This window comes from Taudactylus pleione, unplaced genomic scaffold (assembly GCF_031769625.1).
Source record: "Taudactylus pleione unplaced genomic scaffold, aTauple2 ptg000652l, whole genome shotgun sequence".
Lineage (NCBI taxonomy): Eukaryota > Metazoa > Chordata > Amphibia > Anura > Myobatrachidae > Taudactylus > Taudactylus pleione.
The window spans coordinates 3,645,526-3,669,590 of NW_028285054.1; the positions used below are offsets into that span (position 1 = coordinate 3,645,526).

Below are 24,065 nucleotides of genomic sequence, written 5' to 3' on the forward strand. Positions count from 1 at the left end.
TTCTCTCATCCATATGTAAAAGATATGAGGTAAAGTCTTGGTGCAGTATATATAAAAGTTCTTTATTAATACAAATAGGGTAAAAACAGGAAGTTTCTGGTACTGGGACAGAAGAACTTGAATCGCTGATAGCACAGATGTCTGGACATCTACTTGATGTAACAAAAAGTCCTCCCAAGTGATGCGAGTTACTCACCATCCTGCTGGACCAACGCGTTTAAATGCCCACTGGCGTCTTTCTCAAGGTGCGGGGGTGTAGAGAATACCGGCATTAAGTACTTTTCAAATGGAAGTGCCAAACTTCGGATTTTGTGTCCGTTTGTTAATAGTTAGTTATGTTTGCGGTTCATAGCTGCCATTATTAGTTCCACCGCTAGAAAGATATTAGGTATACATCGAAAATTAGAAAGAGATACATAAAAAAACATACCTACAGTATTATAATATAATAGCAAGTTAATACAAATTACAAAAATATGTGTAAAAACATCAAATCACATTTAAAAGCTTCCGATGTTGTTATAACACCATTGATGTTTGGATCTAGAAAAAAGATTGAGTTCAACAAACTATCAAAAATTCTTTAATCCATACAGTACGCACTAGGGACCTTAGAGTAACTCATTCAGGGTGGGAAAAAAACAATAAAAGTTATTATAAATGTAACATCGATGTTGCATAAAATCTCTAAAAAATAATATTTTAATGTAAATAGTCAGACTTATTCAAGGTGAAGAAAGCAATAAATATTATAAATGTAACATCGATATTACAATCGATGTTGAATAACGTTTCTAAACAAATCCCGAAAAAAATCTGATTCTGATGTTACTTAGATCAATGGTTGTTTTATCATAAATATATATATAAATCAGAGATTGTATCCGCCTCATGATCTAATTCAAAATATCATACGTCAGCAATGTATGACAGGAAGCTTCCTGTTTTTACCCTATTTGTGTTAATAAAGAACTTTTATATATACTGCACCAAGGCTTTACCTCATTTGCATCAGTCATGATCCTTATATAAAATATTACCTAATATTATATTAGTAATAATATCTATATACAGTAGATATAAGGCAGAGAGTGCAGGCCTCAGATGGAGCATAAACTAGTAATCACATGGTCATTGGAAATTAGTAATTACTGTACTTAATTCTTATAGTGTATTTCGGCCATTTAGTAATTTCCCCCAGTTTTAATGTTAATTCAGTTCAATATGTATTCAGCCATAAAATAGGATTTATTAATCTTTATCAATATTTTTTATTGATAAACCTCTCAAAGTTTTCAGGATACTGAAGACAACAAAACAAAAAGAGGGAAAAAGTATAATAACTCTGGAAAAAGTGGATATAGGGGAGGAACAGGCCCAAAGTTATAACTGTGCTAAAATATGAGATGTTTATGTCCTATACATCCAAACATTACAATCCATGATACCTGTGTAAGTGTATTGAAAAGCAATGTGAGTAATGAGTGAGAGGTCAGAGTTATTTGGTGGAATAACCATAAAGTATTCCTTAGATTACTAATTTGTACCATATGATATTAGGAGAAGAGGCTGAGGTAGAGTCTGGGACACCATTGGTTTCCATTTTGTATTGTACCTTGGCTATAACCTTGTTAATGGTGAGAGATCAGGGGGAGTTCTTATAATAAGCTATTGCAGCCCTTGTTGCCTACAACATATCACAAAATATTTTCAAAGGCTACATTATGTTCCTAATCTACCCCCATGTGTTACGTGGTGCTAAGTAGATGGCTGTATAATGTGTCTCACGCAGTCAGGGAATAGAATGTCTGGTGATGTCACTGCATTGTGATGTCACGGAATCAGCTGACCAACTGCCAAAGCATAGGTCAGTGCTAGTCGTCGAGTTGAGGAGTAAGGAGAGTGCGACTGTGCTTGAGGGATGTTCCCTCAAATTAAGCCGAATGCTCACCGAATGTTGAGCGCTGCGAAGGGGAAATATGCATTTCCCTGGGATCGTCCAGGACAGGCAGCTGATGTATTTCCAGGCCCTCAGACCTGTGACCAGGTGAGTCCTGATCATTTCATGTCTTTCCCCTGTTGGTTTTATTTATTCCTCGCAACAATATTTCTGTGGCTGGGCAGGATCTCACCCCATAGATATATGATACATAGTGACTGTAATGACTGTGGAGCACGGGCTGATGGCACTATAGTAATGCACCATTACAGTGTTATTGCAGCATAAACTACCTATACAGCAGGGGCAGAACTATGGGAGACAATGGAGGCGCCTGCCGCCGGGCTTCAGCTCTGAAGGGGCACCTCTTCAATTGTCCACAACATATTCATCCCACTTAGGGCTGTAATTATATACCCGGAGTATACCGTCACGGATGCCCAATAAATGGCACCCCTTCCCAGCACCTGATAAGCCACCATACACTAGTGTAGAGCTCCATGTCAGACCATCAGCTGACACCTTTTTCTATCTATAGCCCGTCTGCATGCAAATTGCTACATTACAGTGTCAGCGGCTGTGACGAGGGGCACCAAATTATAACTTGCCTCCGGGCGTCTGGGATAAACTTACGCCACTGCTATACAGTGTCAGGTTACCTGGAATTCACAGATCTGCCAGTATGTACATAGGATGTATATGGTGGATGCTCTGTGTTTGTTAGGGTCTTGTTCTCTTCTCTTCACCTAATACAATATACAGCGCCCATTGTCCTGACCCTAAGGGCGTATACACACAGGCACTAGTTATACACCCATGGTCACCTATAGTAAATATAAAATTAAATGCTAATAAGAATTTTTCAGTCATTGGAAATTAAAATTATATTTTACAATGTGTAGAAATGACTTATGATAGTAATTATGAAATTACAATAGTTTGTTGAAATTAATGCATTTGCCATTATATATATATATTTTTCTGTTTGCTTTATACTGTAGGTTAATTTGTACCTTTTCTGATGGGAGTGTGTTACTCCCTGTGTTATATTACGTACCATCTTTTGTTGTCCTATTGCGCTTCTCCTTAATTCATCCTCTCTGTTATACTGTATGTGTTGTTATTATTATATTGTATGTTCTTATCACTTATTATTACGCTGGATCCTGTATGTTTCTTTGCTTACAGCTGCCTGCAATTCCTAACGTTCCCCGTAAATGTACTGGAAGAAGCCCAGACGCTGGAGGCCGGAGTTCTGCCTATTATAACATCCACCTGATGCCTTTGCCGAAATTGTCTGGTAAATACATTATTATTCTTCTGTCTCCGGGCACCATTTATATAGACCAGTGCTGCCTGGGTAGTGAGTCTTGTATGTGTGCTCACAGGCCAAATACTATGTAATAAGACAATACCATACAATAGAGTTTATGGAGGCGGTCAGAGAACGTTGGTCTGCATTTGCCAGTTGTAGAGCCCTGATCTATCCTAAGCTTGTGTAGATCCCAGAATGTTGTATGTTCCACCACCCTTTTGTATATATTCAGAAGCTACAGGGACTCTGGTACCCAAACATTCGTCCAAAGATCTATGTCATAATTGTTGATATGTGTATACTATTACTATTTTGTGCTGTACATGGTTATTAAATAGCAGACACCAGCGGTTTGGTATATACTCCAGCCGTACAGACATAACCAGGAGCTTGTAATTATTGTAGTGCACAGTTTCAGTACAGCCATACTCACAGTTATGTATACAGGCAGCGGTGATGGAGCAGAGCATACAGCAGACCATCCGGTCATGTATGTAGGCAGGAGCACAGGATTTAGCAGGTTCCCCACAGAGCTAAGTAGTAAATGACTGTGTACTACTGTGGTGCTCAAACGCAGTGACTCAAAATGGTGTCACACATGTGCAGACTAAAGAATGGTGGCCATCTTGGTAAATGATCAGATGCTTCATGTAGTGGAGCATTATGGAGGAGGCGCAGTAGCACACTCCATATGTACCAACAATAGTGTGGTTTGCTTACAATCTGTGTTTATTTACTTTTTCCACTTTTTTAATGTATTTATTTTTCATTTATTATATGTATATATTACATCTGCAGAGATATATAACCCAGTACAACCATCAGGACAGACTGAAATGAAGTTGTCCAAACCTGAGCCTCCAAAGGCTAAGCTAAGCTTTCCAAGCCCTCAGAAATGTGACCAGGTGAGTGTGATCATATTTATGTTTTTCCCCTGTTGGTTTTATTTATTCCTCACAACAATATTTCTGTGACCTGGGCAGGATCTCACCCCATAGATATATGATACATAGTGACTGTAATGACTGTGGAGCACGGGCTGATGGCGCTATAGTAATGCACCATTACAGCGTTATTGCAGCATAAACATACTTGGCTACTTTTGCAAAAGCACTTTAGGGAGATTGTGAAAGCAACAGCTGTGAGTGCGCGGTAAAGTGGGCGTGTACTGCTACATCTGAGAGGCGTGTCATAACATTTACTTAAACTTATGTAAATATATATAAACAAGCCCCAAAGCAGTTAGATCTACTTGTTGATGAAAACACACTAATACTTATCAGAAAAATAAGAGTTATGGCATAACATACCTTTGTTAACTCTCTTAATTTCTGTGGACCATATGGACCCTGAAGAAGAATTAAATGCAGCCTTAGGGATCATTGTACCTTATAACCAATGCAGGGAAATTATACTAATTATCCAATTTAAATGTATATAGCTGTTTTTTTTTTATATAACAGCTACATAAAGGGGGTAAGGGGTTATCAGGGAGATGCTGGACTCTTCAGGGAGTCAGGGAGATTCTGTTATTTCAGGGAGCTTATTCTGAGCCTTCTACTGGATGGATTTAGACAAAAACTTCATAGAGTGGTAACATTGGATCCCAGAAGGGGATGTAGTCAGCATCCCAGCATGCGCGATGCCGACTGTCAAAATACTGGCGCCGGAATCTCGACCGCCTGCTTCCCGAAGGTATCAGGTATTAGGGGGAGGGCTATGTTTAGGGAAGGTTAGGATCTATGTGGGGAGGGTTAGGTTTAGGGTGTGGGGAGGGGAAGGTTAGGTTTAGTCACTAGGGGGAGGTTAGGTTCAGGCACCGGGGAGGGAGGGTTAGAGGTTAGGCACTAGGGGAAAGGTTAGGGTTAGGATCTAAGGGGTGAGGGTTAGGGTGTGGGGAGGGGGAGGTTAGATTTAGACACTAGGGGGAGGTTAGGGGTAAGGGTTAGTTAGTAGTAGGATACTTACCTTATGGTAACGGGATTCTGACTGTCGGGATGCCGCTGTCAATTTTCTGACTGGCGGCATCACAGCCGCCGGGATCCCATGCACAACCCCCCAGAATACATACTAGGTGGTTGAATTCCCAGTCAGACCTTCCGTTGGTGTTCGCTGGTCAAAACGTTGACCCGGAGAGGCTGTTCTGGTCCTTACACTAGATGGATATGGATGAAAACTTCACAGAGGGGTGGCAATTATTCTGGGATCCCTAATGGAGTGGTTGGTGGTCCCAGTCAGACCTCACAGTGGAGTGCGCCGGGCAGAAATTTGACCGAGGGAGCCTGTTCTGGGCCATACACTGGATGGATTTGGACAACATCTAATAATATAACTTAATAACTTGAAGGTACATCAGCTAGTGTATACATATGGCCAAAGGTTTTCAGAATGACACAAGTATTGGTTTTCTCAATGTTTGCTGCTTCAGTGTTTTTAGACCTTTTTCTCAGATATTACTATGGTATAATGAAGTAAAATAACAAGCATTTGATAAGTGTCACAAGCTTTAATTGACAATTACATTAAGTTTATGCAAAGAGTCAATATTTGCAGTTTTGACCCTTCTTTTTCAAGACCTCTGCAATTCAGCCTGGCATGCTGTCAATCAACTTCTGGGCCACATACTGACTGATGGCCGCCCATTCTTACCTAATCAATGCTTGGCATTTGTCAGAATTCGTGGGTTTTTGTTTGTCCACCCGCCTCTTGAGGATTGACCACAAGTTCTCAATGGGATTAAGGTCTGGGGAGTTTCCAGGCCATGGACCCAAAATGTCAATGTTTTGTTCCCGAAGCCACTTAGTTATCACTTTTACCTTATGGCAAGGTGCTCCATCATGCTGGAAAAGTCATTGTTCCTCACCAAACTGTTCTTGGATGGTTGGGAGAAGTTGCTCTTGGAGGATGTTTTGGTACCATTCTTTATTCATGGCTGTGTTCTTAGGCAAAATTGTAAGTGATCCCACTCCCTTGGCTGAGAAGTAACCCCACACATGATTGGTCTCAGGATGCTTTACTGTTGGCATGACAGAGGACTGATGGTAGCGCTCACCTTTCCTTCTCCGGACAAGCGTTTTTCCAGATGCTCCAAACAATCTCAAAGGGGATTCATCAGAGAAAATAACTTATACCCCAGTCCTCAGCAGTCCAATCCCTGTACCTTTTGCAGAATATCAGTCTGTCCCTGTTGTTTTTCCTGGAGAGAAGTGGCTTCTTTGCTGCCCTTCTGCAATTCATCTGATCACTCTTCATGACATTCTGGAGTATACGCAAATTGGCATCATAAAAACTGAAGCAGTAGACTTTGTGAAAACCAATACTTGTGTCATTCTCAAAACTTTTGGCTTTTATACACATATATAATATGAGATATGGTAAGAACTTACCCTTGTTATCTCTATTTCTACGAAGTCCATAGGGTTCCACAGGATACCTTAGGGTATCCACAGGATACCTTGGGGTATAGGTGTGACGTCAGTCGCAGGGCACCAAAGAGTTAAGCTTTCAGCCTCCCAGGATGCACTAGGTCCCCCTCCTATACCCCGCCCCCGAGCCAAGGCACCTCAGTTTAGTTTGGTGCCCGGCCGGAGTCGGGTGCACCTGTTGGAGTGGGGGCTAGAAGAGCCCCTGAAGCTTATTCTTCATGCAGCTGTGGCTGCACAACTGGATGAACAGCATGGACAGTCAGTCCTGACGTCCATGCTGTCTTCCCTACACCCCGCCGGTACCAGAACGCCGGTACTGATCCGGGGATGCTGGTGGGCGTCTGGGGTCACAGCTAGCGGTGACCCCAGATGCTCCGGACCATGGCCGGATTCAAGGGGGACAGAGGTAAGCAGCGGGGTCCCGCGGTGGGTCCCCGCTGATCACATGGTCCTAAGTCCCCAGGCAGGGGGCTCCCTGGGGACTGGCTGCAGCGTGGAGCCAGGCGACCAACCTGCGCTTCCACTACCCCCTGGGACAGCGGACCGCAGCAGAGCGGTAGCGCTGCGGCGTCCCAGGGGTTAAATGCATGCCAGGGGAGCGCGCCTTCCCTGTCTCACAGCCGGCGCCTCCCCCGCTGCACACAGCCCTCTCTGCATGCTGCCGACTGGTCCTGTGGCAGCGCTCCTCCCCCAGGCCAGCCTCCTCTCTGCTCCTCGGCGGCCATCTTCTCCAGAACGCATGGTGAACGCTGCTGGAAGCGCTGGAAGGAAGCATCGTGGTCTGGGTCCCCCCGCATACCTCTCCTCCGCTGTGGTCAGGTCTGTGTATGCAGCGCTGTGTCCTACCAGGCCCTGTGTCTGTGTAGTTGAGTGATCAGCGCTGTTAGTGCAGGAATTGTTATTTTTCTGCATTGTATGTGACTGTGCTAGCGCTGCTGCCTGTAATCTTTTCTCTCTAAACTGTCAGCTTTATTACTGTCCCTGTTCTTTCTGCTAAAGCCCTTGCGGTGCGGTGCTGCAGGGTGGTCTCTCGCCTATTTAATACTTAATTGGTGAGAGAGGTCACATACGTGGTGCCATCATGTCTGAAAGTGATTTTCCCCTCCGGCTACAGTGTACCACGTGCAAAGTACCGTTAGCGGAGGGGGAGGTTAGCGCGGAGGGCCTTTGCCGGCAGTGTTTGTCCATGGCGCGGCCTATTACGGTTACAGCACCGGTACAGGAGCCGCCCTGGGCTTGTTTCGCTCAGGCGTTAACAGCTTTAGTGGGCCAGTTAGCTCCGCAGCCCGCGTTTACTCCGATGGGTTTGTCCCAGCAGTCTGTGGTGTCGTCACCCATGCAGGGGTTCCCACGACAATTGGTGGTACCCCACAGTCTCCCTATTTCCCCGCTCCCGGGTTCTCAGGAGCCAGCATGGGTTAACTCCCTGACGAGTTCTGTACAGCACTTGTCGGATGTGTTGCAAGGGGAGTCTGTGATGCGGTCTCATAAAAGGCCGGTGGCGTCTGTCCGCTCCTTATGAGGATGACGAAGGGACGTCTGATGATGGGGAGATTCTAGATCCTTACGATCAGGAACCTCTCCATACTAAGGACGCTGATGCTAAGTCCAAAGTATATATTCCTGGACTTATTCGGGCGGTCCGCACAGCCTTGGTGATTGAGGACGAAGTTCCCCCAGCGGCTAAATCTAAGTATGCCTTAGTTACCAAGCCATAGGCCGGAGGAGGAGAAGGAAGAGAGAGAACAAAGATCTGGACACATACAAGAATCACATTCTCACCAGAGGGAGACGGAAAACCGGTGACCAGAGCAAAGCCCATCTGCAGCACAGGTGCGACAGGGCGGGAGTCCTGTGGAACCCTATGGACTTCGTAGAAATAGAGATAACAAGGGTAAGTTCTTACCATATCTCATATTTTCTACTTCAGGGTCCATAGGGTATCCACAGGATACCTTGGGGATGTCCCAAAGCAGTATCCTTTAAGGGTGGGGACGCTCCTGTGCAGAAAGGAGAATCCGCCGCCCGAAGGAAGCATCCTGAGAGGCGAAGGTGTCAAACCTGTAATACCTCACGAAGGTATGGACAGAAGACCACGTAGCAGCCTTGCAGATCTGAACTGCCGAGGCACCACGTCGAGCTGCCCACGAAGGACCCACAGACCTAGTGGAATGAGCCTTCAGAGAAGGAGGGACCGGTAGGCCTTCATGAAGATAAGCTTCAGAAATAGCCATACGGATCCAGGCTGCCAAAGTTTGCTTTGAAGCAGGCCAACCCTTTTTACGGAAGCCAAAGAGGACAAACAAAGCGTCCGACTTCCTAAACGAAGAAGTGCGGTCAACATAAGTCCTTAAGGCCCGCACAACATCCAAAGAGGCCTCACCCACGGAAAGACCCGGTGAGTTAAAGGCCGGAACAACTATTTCCTCGTTAATATGAAACTGGGAAACAACTTTGGGAAGAAACTCGGGCCGAGTGCGGAGCACTGCCCTGTTCCCATAAAAAACCAAGAAAGGGGGTCTACAAGAAAGAGCCCCTAACTCAGAAACACGTCTGGCCGAAGCAATGGCCAGAAGGAAAACAGTCTTAGCTGTTAGCCATTTAAGATCCACTGAGCCCAGTGGTTCAAACGGCGGTCCTTGGAGAGCTCTCAGGACCACAGCCAAATCCCAAGGCACCACAGGTGGAACAAAGGGCGGCTGAATGCGGAGAACACCCTGCATAAAGGTGCGCACATCCGGGATTGTAGCAATCCTACGGTGAAACCAGACAGATAGGGCCGAAACCTGTACCTTCAAAGAAGCAAGGCGAAGCCCATGATCTAGTCCCGCTTGCAGGAAGGCGAGAATCCGAGACAGACGAAACTCTCGCGGTGCATAACCTCTCGGTCGACACCACTGGAAGAACGTATGCCACACGCGATGGTATATCCTCGCGGAAGACGGTTTCCGAGCTCGTAACATGGTACGCACCACAGAGCTGGAAAACCCCCGGGACCTCAGCATGGCCGTCTCAACAGCCACGCCGTCAAAGACAGCCGAGTTAGGTCCGGGTGAAGGCAAGGACCCTGAGACAGAAGGTCCGGTCGTAGCGGCAACCGCAGAGGAATGTCCACGGACAGACCCTGAAGGTCTGAGAACCAGTGCCGTCTGGGCCACGCGGGAGCTATCAACAGGAGCGTCCCTCCTTCCTGTTTGAATTTCCGGATTACCCGTGGAAGAAGGGAGACCGGAGGGAACAGGTATGCGAACCGGAACGTCCACCGGACGGACAGAGCATCCACCAGAGACGCCCCTTCGTCTCTTGTGCGAGACCCGTACACCGGCAACTTGTTGTTGTGCCGGGACGCCATGAGGTCGATTTCTGGAAGACCCCACCTGTCCACCAGTAGTTGAAAAACGTCCGGGTGCAGGGACCATTCCCCCGGATGAACGTCCTGGCGACTTAGAAAGTCCGCCTCCCAATTGAGCACTCCCGGGATGAAAACCGCTGATATGGCCGGAAGATTGCGCTCCGCCCAAACCAGGATCCGAGAGACCTCTACGAGAGCCGCCCGACTGCGAGTTCCTCCTTGCCTGTTTATGTAGGCCACGGTGGTAGCGTTGTCCGACTGGACCTGCACCGGGCGACCCTGGAGAAACCGCTGTGCCTGCTGGAGAGCATTGAAGACCGCACGGAGTTCCAAGATATTTATTGGAAGCTCCGCTTCTGTCGGCGTCCACCTGCCCTGGAACAAGTGTGGACCCGAAACTGCTCCCCAGCCCCGAAGACTGGCGTCCGTTGTCAACAGGACCCAATTTGGAACCCAGAACGGACGTCCCTTGTTGAGGTGGGTCGTCTGTAACCACCACGTAAGGGACAGGCGAACCTCCTGGGTGAGCACAATCGTCTGGGACTTCAGAGACTGAGTCAGCCCGTTCCACTTGGACAGGATCAGGTGCTGCAGAGGTCTGGAGTGAAACTGGGCGTATTCCACCATGTCGAACACCGACACCATGGAGCCCAGTAACCTCATCGCCGAGTGTAAGGACACCCGGCGGCTGTGCAGACAACTGCGCACCCTTGACTGTAAAGCAGAGATCTTGTCCTCCGTCACGAAGATCCTTTGCTGTCCCGAGTCCAATAAGGCTCCAAGATGCAGAATCCTCCGAGACGGGATTAGAGTGGACTTCTGCCAGTTGATTAGCCAGCCGTGCCGTTGCAGCAGTGCAATGGTCAGGTCCAAGTGGCGTAACAGGAGCTCTGGAGATCCTGCCACCAATAACAGGTCGTCCAAATACGGCAACATGCGGACTCCCTGCAGCCGCAGAGAAGCCGCCATGACCGCCATCACCTTGGTGAAAACACGTGGTGCTGTTGCCAGGCCAAAAGGTAACGCCCGAAACTGGAAGTGGTCGCTGCTGATTGCAAACCTGAGGAACTGTTGATGGCGCCAAAGAATAGGGACATGCAGGTAAGCGTCCTGTATGTCCAATGACACCAAGTAGTCCCCAGGTTCCAGCGCCAGAATGATGGACCGTAGGGTCTCCATCCGAAACTTCGGGACCCGCAAAGACTTGTTGAGTGCTTTGAGGTTGAGAATCGGACGATATGACCCATTGGGTTTCTGTACCAAAAATAGATTTGAATAGAAACCCTGGCCCCTCTGGGAGAATGGAACCGCCACTATAACTCCAGCCTGGAGCATAGTGTGCAATACCTTCCGCAACTCCGTAGCCTTGTTCCGGTCTGATGGGAGACCCGTGGTGAAGAAGCGAGCCGGGGGTCTGTGCCGGAAGGAGAGGGCGTATCCGTGGGAAACCACCTCCAGAACCCAAGTGTCTGTCGTAGTAGTCGACCAACACTGGGCGAACTGTAGCAGGCGGCCTCCCACCCTGGGATCCCCCAAAGGGAGGCCCGGACCGTCAGGCTGCAGGCTTGCCATCTGGCTTGGGGGCCGGACGTCTGGTACTCCATGCCTGCTTCCGGGGCTTGACCGATTTCTTAGGGCCAGCCTGTCGAGGAAACGACTGTGGTTTGGACCTGCCCTGGGCCCTAGATGACCGAAAGGACGATGGTCCCGAACCAGAAGGAGCAGCGGCCGACGGGAGACAGGCAGATTTGGCTGCCGCCAGCGTGGCCACAATCTTATCCAGATCCGGACCGAAGAGAACTTCTCCGGTAAACGGCAACGCTTCCAGACCTTTCTTGGAATCTGCGTCCGCCTTCCAGGATCGCAGCCACAAGGTGCGACGAGCAGCTACCGCTGCTGAAGAAATTCTAGACACCAGAGTACTAATGTCTAGAGCCGCCTCGTTGATGTAGGTGGCCGAATCACGGAGATTGCCAATCAACTCCGCCTGATCGGCCGGACAGTCGGATTCAAAAGAAGCCTCTAATGAATCCGCCCAGCGCTCCATCGCTCTGGCAACCCAGCAAATGGCCATAGCCGGCCGTGCTGCCCCCCCTGCAAGGGAATAAGCGGACTTCAGGCAGATTTCTACCTTGCGGTCCGTAGCATCCTTAAGGGAGGACATGGATGGCATCGGCAATGTGGCACTACGGACAAGACGGGTCACGTGAGAATCCACCTGTGGAGGGGATTCCCACTTCGCAAAATAATTATCCGCGAACGGATAAGCCACCGCCAGGCGTCTCTGCGGCTGGTATCTTTTGCCAGGTTGTTTCCACGCCTCCTCTAAATGGTCCACCAACTGACCCGAAAGAGGAAAGACTGTGGCATCGCCCTTCACATCTTTGAAAAAGGCATACTTAGATTTAGCCGCTGGGGGAACTTCGTCCTCAATCACCAAGGCTGTGCGGACCGCCCGAATAAGTCCAGGAATATATACTTTGGACTTAGCATCAGCGTCCTTAGTATGGAGAGGTTCCTGATCGTAAGGATCTAGAATCTCCCCATCATCAGACGTCCCTTCGTCATCCTCATAAGGAGCGGATAGACGCCACCGGCCTTTTATGAGACCGCATCACAGACTCCCCTTGCAACACATCCGACAAGTGCTGTACAGAACTCGTCAGGGAGTTAACCCATGCTGGCTCCTGAGAACCCGGGAGCGGGGAAATAGGGAGACTGTGGGGTACCACCAATTGTCGTGGGAACCCCTGCATGGGTGACGACACCACAGACTGCTGGGACAAACCCATCGGAGTAAACGCGGGCTGCGGAGCTAACTGGCCCACTAAAGCTGTTAACGCCTGAGCGAAACAAGCCCAGGGCGGCTCCTGTACCGGTGCTGTAACCGTAATAGGCCGCGCCATGGACAAACACTGCCGGCAAAGGCCCTCCGCGCTAACCTCCCCCTCCGCTAACGGTACTTTGCACGTGGTACACTGTAGCCGGAGGGGAAAATCACTTTCAGACATGATGGCACCACGTATGTGACCTCTCTCACCAATTAAGTATTAAATAGGCGAGAGACCACCCTGCAGCACCGCACCGCAAGGGCTTTAGCAGAAAGAACAGGGACAGTAATAAAGCTGACAGTTTAGAGAGAAAAGATTACAGGCAGCAGCGCTAGCACAGTCACATACAATGCAGAAAAATAACAATTCCTGCACTAACAGCGCTGATCACTCAACTACACAGACACAGGGCCTGGTAGGACACAGCGCTGCATACACAGACCTGACCACAGCGGAGGAGAGGTATGCGGGGGGACCCAGACCACGATGCTTCCTTCCAGCGCTTCCAGCAGCGTTCACCATGCGTTCTGGAGAAGATGGCCGCCGAGGAGCAGAGAGGAGGCTGGCCTGGGGGAGGAGCGCTGCCACAGGACCAGTCGGCAGCATGCAGAGAGGGCTGTGTGCAGCGGGGGAGGCGCCGGCTGTGAGACAGGGAAGGCGCGCTCCCCTGGCATGCATTTAACCCCTGGGACGCCGCAGCGCTACCGCTCTGCTGCGGTCCGCTGTCCCAGGGGGTAGTGGAAGCGCAGGTTGGTCGCCTGGCTCCACGCTGCAGCCAGTCCCCAGGGAGCCCCCTGCCTGGGGACTTAGGACCATGTGATCAGCGGGGACCCACCGCGGGACCCCGCTGCTTACCTCTGTCCCCCTTGAATCCGGCCATGGTCCGGAGCATCTGGGGTCACCGCTAGCTGTGACCCCAGACGCCCACCAGCATCCCCGGATCAGTACCGGCGTTCTGGTACCGGCGGGGTGTAGGGAAGACAGCATGGACGTCAGGACTGACTGTCCATGCTGTTCATCCAGTTGTGCAGCCACAGCTGCATGAAGAATAAGCTTCAGGGGCTCTTCTAGCCCCCACTCCAACAGGTGCACCCGACTCCGGCCGGGCACCAAACTAAACTGAGGTGCCTTGGCTCGGGGGCGGGGTATAGGAGGGGGACCTAGTGCATCCTGGGAGGCTGAAAGCTTAACTCTTTGGTGCCCTGCGACTGACGTCACACCTATACCCCAAGGTATCCTGTGGATACCCTAAGGTATCCTGTGGATACCCTATGGACCCTGAAGTAGAAAATATGTGTATAGAGTGTGTTGATCCCTGTATTACAGAGGTTCTCAAACTCTTTCCTCAGGACCCCACACAGTTCACATTTTCCAGGTCACCTAGCAGGAGCACAGATGTATGCATTACTCTCTGACATTTTAAAAGTTCCATTTGTGGAGCTAATTATTTCACTTGTGATTCTGTGAGGAGACCTGGAAAACATGCACTGTTTGGGGTCCTGAGGACCGAGTTTGAGAACCTGTGCTGTATTATATTAACATATTATCTTCTATTGTCCTGTTGCGCTTCTCCTTACTTCATCCTCTCTGTTATACTGTATGTGTTGTTATTATAATATTGTTTGTTCTGATCACTTATTACGCTGGGTGCTGTATGTTTCTGTTTGCAGCTGCCCACAGTTGCTTTTGTTCCCCGTAAATGTACTGGAAGAGGCCCAAACGCTGAAGGCCGGAATTCTGCTTATTATAACATCCAGCTGGAGACTTTGCCTACATTGTCTGGTAAATAAATTTTATTCTTATGTCTTCGGGCAGTATTTATATAGCCAGGGCCGGCTCTACCATTAGGCAGTTTTAGACTGCTGCCTAGGGTGCCAGGATCTGGGGGCGCCACAGAGTCTGCCTATCACAATATTAAGGATCTAAGAGACGACAGCATCTGCCCGTTGTACAGCCCTGATCTACACTAAGCTTGTGTAGATCCCAGAATGTTGTATGTTCCACCAGCCTTTTATACATATTCAGAAGCTACAGGGACTCTGGTACCCAAACATTCACCCAGATCTATGTCATAGGGGGAGATGTATTAAACCTTGGAGAGAGATAAAGTACTGACCAATCAGCTGCTGTAATTTAACAGGCTGCGTTTAAAAATGCCGGTTAGAAACTGATTGGTTGCTACTTCATCTCTTTCCAAGTTTTGATACATCTCCCCCATAGACTGGTATCCAATTAGCCCCCAACATTGTTTGGCCGCTAATTGAGCCCCGCGATCGCCGAAAAACAGCGATTTTTCGCTGATTATCCCTGATTTTAGCCGATGTTTTTTTTCACCCTATCCTATTATTTTGGTCGAAATAATAGGATAGTTCTCCCGAAAACACATACAGTCAGGTCCATAAATATTGGGACATTGACAGAATTTTCAGATTTTGGCTTCTATTCACCACCACAATGGTTTTAAAATGAAACAAACAAGATGTGCTTTAACTGCAGACTTTCAGATTTAATTTGAGGGTAAATTACATCCAAATCGGGTGAACGGTGTAGGAATTACAACAGTTTCAATATGTGCCTCCCACTTTTTAAGGGGCCAAAAGTAATGGGACTATCAACTCAAAAGCTATTTCATGGACAGGTGTGGGCGACAGGTGTGGGCTATTCCCTCGTTATTTCATTATCAATTAAGCAGGTAAAAGGTCTGGAGTTGATTCTAGGTGTGACATTTGCATTTGGAATCAGTTGCTGTCAACTCTCAATATGAGATCCAAAGAGCTGTCACTATCAGTGAAGCAAGCCATCATGAGGCTGAAAAATCAAAACAAACCCATCAGAGAGATAGCAAAACCATTAGATGTGGCCAAATCAACTGTTTGGAACATTCTTAAAAAGAAAGAACGCACCGGAGAGCTCAGCAACACCAAAAGACCTGGAAGACCAAGGAAAACAACTGTGGTGGATGACAAAATTATTATTTCCCTGGTGAAGAAAAACCCCTTCACAACAGTTGGCCAAATCAAGAACACTCTCCAGGAGGTAGATGTATATGTGTCAAAGTCAACAATCAAGAGAAGACTTCACAAGAGTGAATATAGAGGGTTCACCACAAGATGCAAACCATTGGTGAGCCACAAAAACAGGAAGACCAGATTAGAGTTTGCCAAACTGTCAAACAACATCTAAAAAAGCCATTACAGTTCTGGAACAACGTCCTATTGACAGATGAGACAAAGATCAACTTGTACCAGAGTGATGGGAAGAGAAGAGAAGGAAAGGAACTGCTCATGATCCAAAACATACCACCTCATCAGTGAAGCATGGTGGTGGTAGTGTCATGGCGTGGGCATGTATGGCTTCCAATGGAACTGGTTCCCTTGTATTTATTGATGATGTGACTGCTGACAAAAGCAGCAAAATGAATTCTGAAGTGTTTCGGGCAATATTATATGCTCATATTCAGTCAAATGCTTCAGAACTCATTGGACAGCGCTTCACAGTGCAGATGGGCAAAGACCCGAAGCATACTGCAAAAGCAAGCAAAGAGTTTTTTAAGGCTAAAAAGTGGAATGTTATGCAATGGCCAAGTCAATCCCCTGACCTGAATCCGATTGAGCATGCATTTCACTTGATGAAGACAAAACTGAGGGGAAAATGCCCCAAGAACAAGCAGGAACTGAAGACATTTGCAGTAGAGGCCTGGCAGAGCATCACCAGGGATGAAACCCAGCGTCTGGTGATGTCTATGCGTTCCAGACTTCAGGCTGTAATTGCCTGCAAAGGATTTGCAACAAAGTATTAAAAAGTGAAAGTTAGATTTAGGATTGTTTAGTTTGTCCCATTACTTTTGGCCCCTTAAAAAGTGGAAGGCACATATAGAAACCGTTGTAATTCCTACACCGTTCCCCTGAATTGGATGTAATTTCCCTCAAATTAAATCTGAAAGTCTGCAGTTAAATCACATCTTGTTTGTTTCATTTCAAAGCCATTTTGGTGGTGAATAGAGGATAAAATATGAAAATTCTGTCAATGTCCCAATATATATGGACCTGACTGTAGGTGCTGTGATAAGCTCGCGGACCTATGTGTTTTCTCCTATTTTCGAGTGAAAAAAACAGCAAATATCATGGATTCTATTTCGGGACACATCAGGTCCTGAAAAATAACTTTGGGGCAAATTGGATGCCCCCCATAATTTGGATTCCTTAAAAACTGTTTACTTCCTTTTACTTTTTCCACCATGTTTAATGTATTTTTTCTTTCTTTCTTTTTTTTGCTGGATGACTTTGCCAGCCGCCCATTTATGCCGGTATAATCATGCAGTGATGGCACAGACTGTGCCTTGTGCACAATTATTCAGATATAATCTAAAACAGGGTACACACTATAATAGCGGATCAGTCAGCAGAGTGATCCGCCGTCCAAGCGGACAATTGGTAAGCTATAAACACCTGCCAATTGGCTGCACAATATGTCTATCCTGACATCACAACTGGGCGGGCATTTAAATTTGCCCACCCATATGGAGATGTCAGTGTCATGGGTTCCTGCAGCTAGTGTACGGGTGGCTGGCAGGTCGCCTGTGCAAACATGCCGATGCACTGATATATCTTTAAAATATATCGGCATCGGCTGTGCTGCAGGGCTGACCTGATATGTCTGTGAACGAAGTCATTCAGAGACGTATCGGGTGTACACTCCTGCCGATGCACTCACGATATATCGTTCGTAGATTGCAATTACTTTATCTAATCTAATTTATCAATGACCTTTAAGGTTCTAGATAAGTGTTATGCATAGAGAAAAATTCTTATCAGGGCGGCTGCTGGGAGAGCAATTTACTTCCCCAGAGAGGGGCACCACCCCCTCCCCTCTGTGTGATGCCAGGAATTATGGATTTTTGTAGCGGAAGGCGGAGCTATGATGGCATGAACTGCCTGGGTACGCCCTCCACACTTACCCCATGGACATACCTATCAGGATCTCTTACTATTGATACAAAGGTATTTATGGTGGGGATGTACTATGCATTGGAGAGGGACAAAGGGCCCCATTTATTAATGAACTGTAATACCAGCTGCATATTTAGTTTAGTATGGCAGTAATACAAATGGATAGGTCACTGGTATTCATTATTACTTACCTCACTGGCGAGGTGCATCTACCTCCCCCTCGTCTGCGTGGTCCTACACACAGCTGCTGGCAGCCTATAGCCGCCAGCGATGGACATCTATGTCATGTGCAACGGTCAGTGCATGACTGTATAACCTGGCGGGGACCAGAGAGTGCCTGGAAGGCTTCGCCGAGGATGGTGAGAGTGATACAGTGACACACAGCAGTAATCTTACATTACATTAAATATTGAAAGGATTACATAACCCCTATAGCGAGTGCTAAATGTATTATGGTTTTTTTTTGTTTTGTAAATAGGGCCCAAAGTAGCAACCAATCAGCTAATAACTTACAGGCTGTGTTTGAAAAATAACAACAAGGATCTGATTGGTTGGCACTTTATCTCTCTCCAAAGCTTGGTACATTTACCTCCATTATCTATTATATTTACAACACATTTGTGTTTGTCTGTGAAAAAGAGTTTCTCACTTCCCTGTATATATTACATCTGCAGAGATATATAACCCAGTACGACTAAGACCATCAGGACAGACAGAAATGAAGTGGTGTAAGCCTGCGCCTCCAAAGGCTAAGATGGCCAAAGACCGTAAGTTTGTGAAACATTTTCAACCTCTGCTGCTGTCACAGTGGTTATTGGTATTTGTAATACTTTCCTAATCACCCTGAGTGTCTGACAGAAAGTTCTCCAGGACCCTCGGGAGAGTAGAGCAGGCCCCTTCCCCAGTGATGTGGGTGGGATATGGGCCATGATGACACCCCCTCCCTGTCATTGATAATTATCACACATCTAAGTACAGTAACGTTACCTACTTGCACGCCTGCAAACATGATGTCACTGAGTAACTGAGGCTTTGTGAGCTGACATCTCCTGTAATTCTCTGCATAACACAGGATGAGTATCACGGTATTACATGGTTTTCTAATAAGCACCTGAACTATCTGGGTGAGGGAGAGGCCTCATGTGAGATCTGGCAGCATAGTCCATCTTCCTACAGATAACTACATGTACAGTAACTGCTGCATGTGAGCACTGGCCCTGCACTGTCTGACCTGTATTATGTATTGTTCTTAGCACCAAAAAGCTCCAGCAAAGTCCAATTGTCTGCTCATCATTGCACAGAGGTCACTCGCCCATCTGTGCCCAGAGAGCTGCCCAGACCGGACCCATCTCTGAATGATGCATTTAATCTTCTGTCTAACAATGACTGGTAAGTGAGGGACTGGGGAGGGTCAGTGTTACTGCTTGTTACCTTCTTTATTTTATGCTATTATATTACTTACTGTAGTGTCATTCCCATTCTGTGATTATAAACTAGTGTCAGATAGCACAATATTTCTGTACAGACTCCTATCTATCTATCTCATATCTATCTATCTATCTCATAACTATCTTATCTCATATCTATCTCCATGAGATCCTGCCTGTCTGTCACTTACACACAATAAGCCCAGGCAGTGTATACTGTAGGTGCTCCTCAGATGCCTTTGTCAGGGGCTGTAACTGAGGAAGGTGCCTGAGGAGCAGGACAGTGCTGCCTGGTGGTAACATGAGAACTACCATAATAACACTGCACAATGACCTGTTACACTTGCTGGAAAAGAACCAGTTATTTCAGTAGTTTATACCCCATCTGTACCTAAAGCCTGTTGTGCTTATTGGAAGAACTGATGCTCTGCTTAGTATATTTGGTACTTTGCTGCTATCTCATGTATCCTGACTATACATGCTGCTGATTGTTATATATGTAATTCTGGCTTTCTGCATTGCTGAGACAGACTTTCTGCTTATCGTCAGCCTTGTACCCACTTATACTTATACTGGCATATTGTCTCTCTCCCCCCCTTACACTCACCCCAGCTATCGCCACTCTCAGCCAATTCCCAGCTTCCAGCGTTGCCACGTCTCACCCCCTTACACTGATGGGGCTGTCACCTCACTGCCCCCTGCATTGGGTACGGCAGGCAGGGCGGGAGGTGGGCTGCGCACTCCAGCTCCTACGGCATATGACGGAGATGGGACAGATGGTAGCGGATTATTATATAGATACAGATACACATGTATATGTGTGTGTCTATATATAGAGATAGAGAGTGATCATTTGGTGACCAGGATCCGTTGTTTAATTGTTTTCAGGGAGAAGAAGATTAAGGGCATCAATCTGGTGAGGTCACTGGCCATGTCCCATCCCACAGTTGTCCTGGAGAGACTTCATGCCCTCAGCATTGTGCTGACAAAAGAGGTAAATATATGTTACATATATATGTGTATGGCTGACAGGTGTGTGGGGTCCTTAGTGTTTGTTACAGTATATGGTATGTGTAACACAAGTACATTACATCCTTCTGGGTCTCATTGTCCATCGTTCTCCATGAATAAAATGTAGTTTATAGACAGACTGCTCATCAGTATCGTAACAGGCAAAACCATGCTGCCTGTCATGATATATCCTGATACCATAAGAATTGTCATAAACTTGCATAATGAGAGGTTCAAAGGTGACATATTGTCTATGAAATCCCCTTCTTCCAAGGTGTGAGTGTGGGAGGGAGGTTATAAGCAGGGCTGGCGAGGCATCCAGCAGGCCCCGTGTCTGATGTGTGCCCATGGCAATCCTGGGGGCGTGTGCCTCAGTCTGACTATGTATTGATCCTAATGTGCCAATGGGGATGGTATTGCTTCTCCACCCAGCTGAGCTTCGGCCCCACTGCAGGGGGTATCTACCTCTTGCCCAGGATGGCACTTGCCAGGAGAGCTGTCAGAGGGGGGGTGCCATCACGCCACCAGCCAGAATCAGCAGAGTGTAGCAGCCAAGGGATAAGGGACGTTTGTTGCGCAGCGCCACAGTAAAGTGAGGCAGTAAAGCTCTAGAGTCGGGAAGACACTTGCCTGTGCTGACATGTCAGACTGACAGAATCCCCGTCAGTCAGTGAGGAGGACGGAGACGCCTGCCCCTATATCTCTTACAGGTCAGAGGAGCAGCTCAGCGCTGGGTCCAGCTATTAAATAAAGTGTGGCCAGAGGAGGTGGGGATCTTAGGTGAAGTAAAAAGAAGCGAGAGCGGCTGCGTACCTGCACCTGTGTGTTGGAGAACGGCTGCAGCTCCCAAAGACGCCGGGAAAGTTTCAGTCCTGCAAGGGGAGAGAGGACAGGCGACCCAGCCCCCTTTCTCTGCTCTTTCACCCTAGAGGGGATGGAGCGGGTGTTGCCAGCAGCAGACAAGTGGAGATCAAGCCCCCAGAAGCCATCTGATTTTGGGGAGGAGCATCTCCAGTTATAAATCAAGGGACAGGTCTGTAAACCTAGAATTGCTTGCAGGAACATGTTAGTGACCATTCAGCAATTATAAAAGTGTTACTGAGTTTAACAGCTTTTCCCTTTCCCTATTTAAAATTAAAGGGGGAGGGGTTCCAGTCCCTTATTTCACAAGGGGCGCTCGGATCCCTAGATACACCCCTGCCCCGCCATTTCCCTCAGGCAGTCTGAGCATATGTAATCTCTTTTCACATATATTTTAACCTCTCATTCCACACTTATTGATTACTCGCACACATCTATACTTTACATTGCACTATCACTTTTTCCATTTTCGTGTGATGCCCTGGGCTGGATGATTTTTGGGGTGCACTGCGTCCTGGACGTGAACCTCTTAGTGTTAGGGATTGCTAGTGACAGAGAAGCCGTGAAGAGGCCTAGCAGCTTCCCATGTATTTGCAAATGCATGCAACCAATATCTCTGATTTCTATTACCATGTAGTGTTCATATGTTGTTTGCTAGTACAATTCAGTGTGCTGAGGAACAATAGGGGGTTAAAACCCCCCTCTTTTCTACTTCATATGTAATCTCTACCTGCCCCACCACCTCTTAGCACCCCTAGTTATAAGTAGGTATGGTTGCATTTATCAAATGGACAGATAAGGTACAAGCATAGGGCAGCATTGATGATTTGCTGGTGCTGGAATACATCCTCTGCCTTTAGAAGTGATCCCGTATTGCTCAGTACCATTAGCTACTTATCTGGCTGGTCTCGTTCAGATCGCTCAATCTAAAATCGGAAATCACCTGCATAAGGGACAATTCATGTTCCAGAATAATCCCCATAAGGTGTTCCAAATATTATTTTCTCCGATGCTTCTGTAATACTATCAGATGCTCTAGTTGTGTTTAGCCAGAGCAAGTAAAAGTTAGTTCTGGATGATAAAATGTTGATTAGAAATAAATTTGGCCAATGTTAAGTAACAATTGGCTTAATAAGGGGAAGCAGTCGGGAAGCCGACGGACACAATCTCGAACGCTGGCTTCCCGACTTTCTAATCCCGGCAAGGTACAAATGACAGGTGTCGAAATCCCGACGCCTGTCATTTTACCTACGCTGGGGCTCCGACACCATGCTTACCGATTGAAGGAAAGCGGGGTGCTGACGGGGGGGGGCGCGGGGGAAGGAGGGTTAGCTTAGGGGCTCCGGGGGGGACTTAGGGTTAGGTACCCCCCCCACCCCCCGGGACACTTAGGTTTAGGCCGCAGGGAAAAAAGGGGTTAGGTTTAGGCACCCCTAAGGGAGGGTTAGGGGGGTGGGGGAAAGATTAGCGGTACTTACCTTTAGCAGCAGTCGGGATTTCACCCCTGCCGGGCATGCGCTATTGGGATTTGAACCGCCGGCCACATGCCGGTCCCCTAAATAAGGTGTTTGTAGAGCTGAAGAATAGCTGCTTTGCTGTTTCTTTTTGTGTCTCATACAACATATACCTCTTATTACATATGAAGGTGTTGATGTTCAAACTGAGATGATTTTCACCAAACTTTTTGTGTACAGATGGGTCCACATACATCTAGCCTCCTGGCACGTTAAACGGCCCTTCTAGTCGTGCCGTGACTCAGTAGTGCCGAGCATCTTTTCGTGCGTCATATTCGCACGACGCTACCGAGTCACACTGAGCTCCCGCGCTAGGTGTGGCATGACTTGTAGCACACGGAGGATAGATTTATGTGGGTACATCTGTAAGTTTTGTAGTAAAACCTTCTATTTTATACATTGTAGGTGAAGAACTTGTGCTCCCAAGTGTCCCGGGCTGCCATTGGCTGTGTAACTGACCTGTTCATACAGCTGGGGAAGGCCATGGATAGAGAGGTGGAGCAGTGTGCACGTGTCCTGCTCTCCAGGGCGGGAGACTCCAACTTGTTTATACGGGAGGAGGTGGACCGTGCACTACAGGCCATGGTGGACAATGTAACATCTGTCAGGTCTCTCACATCCCTCATAAATGGAGGACTCAGGTAATGGCTTTATAGTCTACAACTAGATTATATTATGTAGAATTACTCATTTGTATATGTAGTACTTGGCCATTTGTCATGTTGGTGCTGATATCCATTCATGTTCTATCTGTAGCCATGTGAACGCTGCCATCCGGAGCTGCGCAGCCAAACATTTATGTCATCTGGTGGAGAGAATGGGACAAAGGCGCGTCTTATCCGGGACAAAGACCATCACGGAGAGAGCTGTACCTGCTATAGCCAGGTGTGCTCAGGATGGCTCTCAGGACACCAGGTTAGTAGTCTGCGCTGCTCCCAGAAGGGAAATAACTGATATTATACACCACATGCTCTGTGGTGATGTGATCAGTTCTACAAATCATTCTCACAGGGTTCAACAAGAGAGAGAGCTGCTCAGAGATGTTATAGAATAGTTATAATTATCCGCTCTCCCTTATTTAGCCTAATGTTATACAGGGCAGTGTTTGCCGGTTACACAGTCATAGACAACAGCCCTTATCCTCCGCTGGATAAATGTACATGAGAATAAGGAGCAAATGTAAAGCAAATCATAAAGAATGTATTGTCTGAAGGTGATGGTCCAGGCCTGAGCCTTCATGTGCTTATGTCAGGTTAAATCCCTGGTCCCAGAATGGCTTATTACTTATTTACACACGTTTTTCTGTTGCAGGTTCTATGGCAGGAAGATGTTGCACCACCTGAAATCCCATCCGGATTTTGAGAACTGTCTGAGAACCTATGTCCCCGGCAAGGATTTGCCATACATAAAGAATATAATAAAACATCTGTAGATTTTTTTT

The 24,065-nt window shown here is 47.3% G+C and overlaps 1 protein-coding gene across 1 annotated transcript; it reads left to right on the forward strand.

The window, feature by feature from the left end:
• The first annotated feature begins 1,921 nt into the window (after positions 1-1,921).
• Positions 1,922-24,056, forward strand: LOC148478846 (TOG array regulator of axonemal microtubules protein 1-like). The gene is made up of 8 exons (XM_088455339.1): positions 1,922-2,047; positions 3,128-3,239; positions 18,486-18,578; positions 19,065-19,200; positions 20,127-20,232; positions 23,030-23,265; positions 23,381-23,539; positions 23,936-24,056. Exons 1-8 carry the CDS (start codon positions 1,922-1,924, stop codon positions 24,054-24,056), a joined length of 1,089 nt encoding a protein of 362 aa, XP_088311465.1.
• Positions 24,057-24,065: the final 9 nt, after the last annotated feature.